Source organism: Haliaeetus leucocephalus, unplaced genomic scaffold, assembly GCF_000737465.1.
Source record: "Haliaeetus leucocephalus isolate CR32 unplaced genomic scaffold, Haliaeetus_leucocephalus-4.0 Scaffold13, whole genome shotgun sequence".
NCBI lineage: Eukaryota > Metazoa > Chordata > Aves > Accipitriformes > Accipitridae > Haliaeetus > Haliaeetus leucocephalus.
Window position 1 is genome coordinate 117,154 of NW_010972449.1, and position 8,403 is coordinate 125,556.

Sequence of the window (8,403 nt, forward strand, 5' to 3'; positions counted from 1 at the left end):
CAACAAAGCATTATAAAGATACTAGCAAGCAATACATCTACAAAATCCTTCAGCTGAACATCCTAAAACATTATCTAAATGCTAATAAATTAAAACTTATCATTAACTACTGAAATAGTTTTCAGCACCTCTAGTGTATATAATGAGAAACTGAGGTGCAGAGAAGTGCTTGAAGATGTACTGTCAGTCAGTAGCAGCACCAAAAGCAGATTACAGTATCCCTGACCCTTTCTCTCTTTATTATGCGACACTTTCACAAAAGAGCAGGATAGAAACTGTGGGAGAGCATCAATGGGGAGAAGTAGGAAGAGGAAGTGAGGATTACAGCACGGTACTCTTATTCTGACAGATCTGTATGCATGTAACAGCATTCAGCCCTACATTGCAAAAGAAGGTTCAACATAGACTTTGTTTTGTATACAAAGAGTGTTGTTGCCTGGGAACATAAGAGAGTAAGATACTGTACTCACCTTCAGAGCAACCTGTTCTCGGAGTGTTGAGTTGGCATACGCGAATGTGCTGGCCATACCGATGCACACAGCAATCCCTGCAGGTAAAGACGCTGTCAGTATATATATGGCTGAGCAGGAGGATCTTCAGTCCTAAGCCTTTTGATGACAGCATCTCAAGCTTAGAAAAAAATTTACTGGGTGATATTCTGGATGCACTGGGAATTAAAATATAAAGGTGACTAAACCAGGGCAGTCTGGACTCACATAAAGTTCAAATTCAAGCTAAATGAAAATTAAGCTACTGCAGTGAGCACTTGCCACCCAGCCCAATACAGACACTCCATCCTAATGTCAGTTCTGTGCTGAAGGAGAATAGAAGTGCTGCAAGCTGTGGCTGCGTTATGCAAACAGAACTCAGCTAGATGACAGTAGTACAAGAGCAGTTCAGCAGCTTATGGAGGACAAGGCACACTATGAAAACCATATAGGATACCAGGTCCAAAGAGCAAGATGTTGCAGACATGAATCAATACCTGGTTTGGGGAATACTGGCAGAGCTGTAAGTGGGCTAAACTCAAGCATTACTGGCTTTCCTGTGATGATAATCTCAGCATACTACTCCCAGAATGAGTAAGGAGCCTCAGACGTGGCACACATACAATTTCGTACTAAGAGGAGGATTAGATGAATAGATTTTACATGACCAGTGAAGGGCTGAAATACCCGGGTACTATTAAAGAAACCTGGATAGATATATTCTTTAGGGAACTCTGAAGATCTCAACTGTAAGATGTAACTGGTGATGCTGTCTGGCTTGATTTCACAACTACCATCCCTCCAGCTATACACCCTTCTGTGCTACACAGAAGCCTTTGCTAGTCACTAATGTAAGCTCTCCCCATCTCTTCTAGAGAGAGTTCTGAGGGATAAGCCTTGGTAACATCCTCAGCCCCTACAGGAATGTCAAGGAGAGATTAGGAAAAGGAACAGAACTGGTCTCCCACAGGTCAGGACAGGAAACAGATGGGACTGACACAGATGAAAATAGCTTGGACTGAAAGTAGGGTGAATTTATCAAATGCATTATCCCATGCATTTGAATATGTCCCCTTCATGCTAGACTACCTCTAGACACTGTCATGCAGATAAATGTGTCACACACCACAGCACAATAAAGCTTCCTAACCACTCTCTAATACACTTACAATCCAAAAAGGATAGATCCTTACCAAGCTTGTGCTGGAAACACACTTTAGCCAGGAGGATCAAGATGAACGGAAGTCCCTTCTGCAGCCAGCCGATCACAGCTTTTAACTCTGAAAGAGCTGGAGCTGGAGTTCCAGCTTGTTCGTCACTGCCTTCCTCAGCATGCCCGTGACGGTCCCCTCCTGCCATGTGCAGTAGAGATGAGCCCCGGTGATGGCCATGGTGGAAATGATGGGACGATTGCCGGTGGTGAAACGGGGCTCCTTCTGTACGACTGGTCCCTTCCTCCCTTGGGGCTGGCATCTGAATGAATACTTCCCCACCTCCTGCCGAAGAGCCCAGAACCAAACCTGCCTGGAATGGCGTGGCTGTGATGGTGCCCGACGGAATACCTGCCAGGCCTGAGAACAGCTGTTGTGGTGAGGAAGCTTCAGCCTTCAGACTTTCAAAAACTCCACTTTCATCCACGCTGGTTTCAGAACTGACTGTTTGGCTCCGGTTTCTGCAGTGGATGGAGAATAGAGAAAAGTGATTAAACAAAAATGAGTGCCACAGAACATCTCAGTCTTTTAGCCCAATCCTGACTGTAGTCATTTAAGAGTTTCTCACACACTATCAGAATATGTAGGTCTCCAGATGACAGATACTTTTCCTCCTATTTGCTGTTAGAAAGTCACAGTTGCAGAACTAGAGGCCAGTAACCAGACTCCTAAGAACAGAGCACTTCTAAAGAATGGATCAAAATGCACCAGTTCCTTCATCTAAGAAAAAGAGTTACCAAACACCCCCTTTACTTTTGAAGGAACCAAAGAAATACATCTGATACCAAATCCAGCATCTTCTATAATGATTTTAATATTTAAAGAAAAACATACAAAACCCCATGTAACTTGACACAGCATGACCAAGACAGGGCATATTATATACAAACAAATGAATCAAGCTAACTCAAAAGAAATTACCTACCCCCAAAATCTTCTGTCTTTACTTAGGGATGATCACTACTTGCCCAGTGATGAATAACACCAAGAGATAGAGTCAACTGGGGAAGAGAAGCGTTGAGAGCTGCTTGTGTGGCCCTGACCCAACGCATATTGTAAGTGAAGGATGTGCTCATGGGTCAAGAGAAATTGCTTTATTTTGATATTCTTGGCAAATTGGACATGGATGTACCCAAATTACTGGGCACTGGACAGGATTAGATCTGGCACTGATTCTTTCCTGAGCTTGTTGGATTATGGCCAGATTACAAAAAAGAAAGTCTTAAATATCTTCATCCTAATACCAAAAGAAAATAGGCTTTCTTCACCTGAACTCAATACTGTGGTACTGAAATGAATACATGTAAAGTTTAGATGACAGGGAGCAATACAAGTAACAAGTAGAACAATCATTAGGCAGACAGCAAATACCTCTCTAACTTGCAAAAGGAGAGTTAAGAATAAATAAAGCTCAGCAAGAGGCAAAGCCCACAAATAAGGCATGTTGCAGAGCTTCGGTCTCTCTTGATTTTAATCCTTAGAGATCTCTAACTTTAGAAATAGTGGTCACAAGCTGAGACAGCACATGCAGGCACATACAGGGCCCTTAACCCTCTCTCTCCCATGGGTTCAAAAACCTCCCCAGACATCTTACAGGGCACACAGCACTGCCTTTCATCTCACTCTGGAGATAACTTCAAACCTCTCTGGGCACACCTTTCCACTAAGTAAACTCCTAATAAGGCTTTTTATAGCTACACCCCATTCCCAATGTCTCTCCACAGGCTTCAGCAAGGAATCAAGTCAACAAGACATTGCACACCTCTTTTTGGTTCAAAATATTCATCGACCAGATCTTGGCTTTTACACCTAACATTACAATTCAGGGATATATACATAAGACAGAGAGACATAATGTGACAGTACTTATGTCTGGGAAAATAACAAGTTGGGTGTAACCCTGTGTTCCAGATAAAGACACAACTATTGTTTGGAACAATACTACCAGGATACATGACTATGCTTTCAGCAGGAAGGAATTAATCAGGGACATATTTAAAAACGAATAAACAAGGATGAAATTGTGTCTGCTGAAGTTAACAGAAGTGAAGACCAGTGGCAACAGCATTTCATTCTACAGTTAGAAAACCTTCAGCCTCTCATACTGACTATATGTATTTACCCTGTTAAAAAACAGAAGCATTTATAAAAACCAACTGACATTACTCTCCCTATCTTTTGCACTTGATAATAGAAACCTATCCTGAATACATTTTAACCATTCAAACAGATCCTGAAGTGCCTTACAAGTTTGTACAGACTCAGAGAGCTCTACATTGCAGATGAGAGGGCCCATACAACATCTGTGTGCCTCTCAAGCCCCATCCTTGCCTGGTGATTTAAGACCCACAGACTGCACTGAGGCTTGGGCAGCATCATGCAGGAAAAGTTGAAGATGTCTTCCTTTTTCCCTGAAATTAAGAATGGAACCATGCTAGAAGTAGTCATGACCTCAAGCTTCATGTCTACTTGCAAACCCACTAAGAAATACTTAGTAACAATCTTTCATTTACAATCTCAGCTCAGCCAGAGCAATGAAACACATTAGTTCCATCTTTGCCTTAGAGTAATTAGATTAGTTTCTTCTTTAGGAAAAAAAAAAAAAAAAGTCAAGCTTTAACCCTGGGAAAGCACAAGGGAATATTTAGTACCAGAACAACAACAGTGGCAAGGCTCCCTTGCTGATGTTATAATTACAGAAATGAATTAGAGGTATTCTACTTCTAAGTATTCACATACATGAAGCTAGATAGAGATTCTGGGATGATGTAAAGGATCACTCAAAATCTTTATAAAATACTAAGTCATAGTAGTTGGGAGCTTCAGACCAGCAGACTTTTTAAACACCTTAGCAACAGAAGTATAAATAGCCTCTGTTCATACAGATCAATCCTTTCAGATTGATAGCGCTCAGGATCCCCACAGGACTGTGCCATGAATCACTCTTCTCGAGCTCCAAAGCGTCTTGCCTATGCTAAGACAACTGTCTCCATATGTGCCATACTGGATCATGAGACCTGAAACACCATAGGTGGTAGCAGTCAATAACGGACATGAAGGAGAAAAGTAAATCTGTCTCTAAACTCAAACAGAAAGCCTGGTCACAGTACATGCACAGGAAATATATGCCTTTCTCAATTTTGAGCTTTCATCTTCTAAAACACACCATACACTTAAATCAGAACATTCCCTTCTGGAGAGGAAAACAGAGAAAAAAGAGGGAAAAAGATTTACCTTTCAGGAGGAACGTTGTCAGTGTTGCTACTATGCCGTCTCTGCATTTTCCTCAAAACCTTAAAACACAACACGCTCAACATCAACGTTGCAGGTCAACAATTCCCAGTGTGACTACTAACAAAGGCCCACAGAGTCAGAGGGTTGTGAAACCCATTCAGCTAGTGACATGGCTGGCATAAATCATTCGCTTCTCTGAAAGAGCACCTCAAGCTTGCATTTGTTTCTTAGTACACTTGCGAAGAAACAACATTCAACTGCCAAATGGAAGCACACATACACAGGTCTCCAGGCAGAGCAGAAACTAGTCAGATCCCCTTTTGTGGTATGTGGCAGTCACAAGAAGTGTACAGCTGTGTGATGACATGTTCTGATAAAGAACTTGAGGACAACTAACAGAGTACCTCTCGATGTGACACGTGAATTGACATACAGTCTCTGGAAATGAAATACCTTCTTCCTCTTTTGAAGAAACTTGCTTTGTAAAGCACAACTGAGAGCAAAGGAAAAAAGAAAACGTATAAACATTTTTTACGAAAAATACAATCAGGTTATGACAATATTCTTTTAAATAAGCAATCCATTCCTTTTAAAGCACAAAAATGCCCTTAGCAAACTCTGCACTACGGTCATAAATAATATGCACATATGCAAAAGATCACATGTTCCCACTCCAGTCATTCTGGAATTGTCAGCATAAATAAAGTAAGGCCCAGAGTGGGAAATGAAAAGGCATTGAAACTGTGTTAACTTCAGGAACTTTTTCTAGAACAAGGAGAGAAGTTCTTTATTTAGTTATCTAAATCTCTGCTTTCAAGTGTCTAATTTTAAGGGAACAACCTCAAACACATTACACCTTTTTAAAATAAAGTTAACTGAAAAGCAGAGAAGAACACACAATCATCATCATCATCAAGGCACAGCACAGAGTACCTGGCAAATAGTCTTACACTACTTAATGTTATATTAGTTATATAAAACCTGAGGAATGGGCTATTTTTGCAAGTGATTTGTCCAGGTTCCCACAGGCATTTCATAGATTTAGAGAGAAATCCTTTAAATATTGAAGTCTGAGCCTACTCAGCCCTAGACTACAATAGCTACTGAATAAAATATAAAAGGCTCTTTTAATTAAAAAATACTTTTGAATATCAGAAGTTATTATTTATAACATTTCATACTGCATGAATATATTTACATAAATGTGTAGCCCTGTATCTGTATTCTGTAAAGGCACAATGGCTCTGAGAACATTTCCTAGCTGTCTGTAAGCAGAAGTATGGAAGCTGAGAAGTAGAAAATATGGAATATTTTTTTTTCCCCTATATTTGCATCTTTTCATTTATATTCTTTACTTTCAGTGACCTACTAGCCCATGCAAAATTGCATCAAATTCAAATTCTTTCCCTTAATAAAGCCCAAATCATGCAATTCACAGTGCATAAACAGACAGTTGTGTTTACCATGCACACCTGCAGTAAAAGTACCTGTAGCTTGCCCAGCCCTGAAGATAAGTTACAAAACAGTGAAAGAAGAAAGGGTATTTCAGTTAAGTCACACAGGTCACTGTATTGAATTTGTAACAAGATGAGAAAGGAAAAAAAAGCTTACATTTACAAAAAAGAGAAGGACCCTTGGTCTGTAATATCCAGTCTTGAAGAACCCCATCAAGCAGGCTGAACTGAGACAACACTGGATTTGAGTATTCACTGACAGAGAACACGGAGGTTTTAATGACGTACCAACTTTGGACATCCCCTTGCCAGTTAATATAAATACACACACATCTATGTAAATAAAATTTGGTATAATCATATATGGTAGGAGAAACAGAGCTTTTAATTCATTTTATGGAGAGGATGCAGGAAGCCATCATGAATACCACAAATCTAATTCTAACCAAAGTTTTCTGATACCCTAAGTAACCAACACTCTCTTAACTACAAATTGTGATCTTGTAACTCCTAGCAGTTTTTTAATCTCTAGCTATACATTCCAATTTGTGTCATGTTTTCAGGGCCAAAACTTGTTTTATAAGGATCTGTAAGTTTTATACAGTAAAAAATACACATTGAAGGGTTTTTTTCCAGATTTTTTTAAAGCTGCATTTGTAGTAACAACACTTAGTACTCCAAGAATCTTTTGTGCTTTCCCTGCAGTAAATGTTACTTAATCCTAACCTGACAGTGTCTGTTGACTTAATACATAATATTATCCTCTTTTTAACCAAACCAGTAATTAGGATACGATGAAAAGACCAAGACAGGCTGACCCATGCAGGCAGAGCTGTCCTACCTGCAAACAACTTTGGGGTCACTGCTTATAAAGAAATCTGTCCATCTTTCCATGCTACAAGCTGAGAGCTAGAGCCAGTGTGGAGAAACCTGGAAAATCTTTCACTCTCTTCTAGACCATTAGAAGTCTACTAAATTGTAATGTGGGGTGAAATGATATTCCAAAATGACATGCAGCTCTATGGGGAGACACTTTGCCTTTTGGCATCAGCCATGAAGGGGGCAGTGACATGAATGCAAAGCACTGAAGATACAGGACTTCATGAGATGTAATCATCTGTTCTGCCCAGAGTCCTACAGACTTAAGATCAGACAGAATTTAAATGGACTTTGTTCCAAAAGGCACTCAGCTTCAGTACTGATTGGTGCTGCCTTTTCTGGATAAGGGGTTTTCATCTTGCAACACTTGAACATTTTTTAACAGTACCTGAACAACAGGTTTAACCAGAGGTGCAAGGTGCCACCGTGGGAGAGAGGGAAGCTCAAAAGGGTGCAGACATCTCATACATGGAGTCCTTCAGATAATCCAGGATGGTCCAAATTTCAAACTCATCACAGGTCCTTCAAGGTGGATGACTGCAAGGCACCCGGATCACAGACCTGAAACAGGCGCATCTGTAAGAAGCACATGAATAGAGTCATTCTCACCACAGCACAGCCAGTTTCACCTCTCCGTCTCCTTAGGAAAGACAGACAGGAGCAGGAACGCTTGGCGCTTCAACCCCTGCACACGTGCACGATCCAGCAAGGCTGTTTTCCTCTGGGATTGGCACCTATAGCCCTGCTCACCGCCCAGGCACTCCCTGGGCGCCTGCTGGGCTGTACTCTGCCTTCGTTATGTATACACACACACGTGTGTGTGTAATAAATAAATAAATACTAAATGTACTGATATATACACGCACACATATACATAATAAATACAGTTATACGCATACACACAGATATATGTATACACAGAGAGAGACCCAGGTGCGGCCTTTTTTTCCAGTTAGGTCGGGGAAGGAGAGTCCCGCTGGAGTAGGTGGCTAGATGCCCCAGCGGGGGCGGGAGCGGGCCGGGTCCAGGCAGCAGCAAGCCCAGCCCAGCCCGGCCCGGCCCGGCCCAGGAGGCCGCGGCCCCCCGTACCTACCCGTGCTGGGCCTCGGTGACGGGCGCCGCCCTCGCCCGGCGCGG

General features: G+C 41.5%; 1 protein-coding gene across 5 annotated transcripts in view; it reads right to left on the reverse strand.

Annotated features, from left to right (window-relative positions):
• Positions 1-8,403, reverse strand: part of RNFT2 (ring finger protein, transmembrane 2) — a 33,249-nt gene extending 24,846 nt beyond the window's left edge. Inside the window, exons 1-7 of one of the 5 annotated variants that reach the window (XM_010574168.1) lie at positions 8,360-8,403; positions 7,655-7,842; positions 6,545-6,642; positions 5,387-5,426; positions 4,934-4,992; positions 1,682-2,160; positions 471-547 (exon numbers count right to left, since the gene is read on the reverse strand). In XM_010574168.1, the coding sequence (XP_010572470.1) occupies positions 471-547; positions 1,682-2,160; positions 4,934-4,980 (603 nt within the window). In that variant the 5' untranslated portion in view covers positions 4,981-4,992; positions 5,387-5,426; positions 6,545-6,642; positions 7,655-7,842; positions 8,360-8,403. Of the gene's footprint in view, positions 1-470; positions 548-1,681; positions 2,161-4,212; positions 4,289-4,933; positions 5,427-6,544; positions 6,643-7,654; positions 7,843-8,359 lie in introns of those variants that run through there. The other 4 variants (XM_010574177.1, XM_010574149.1, XM_010574159.1 and 1 more) reach the window with 4 other exon arrangements.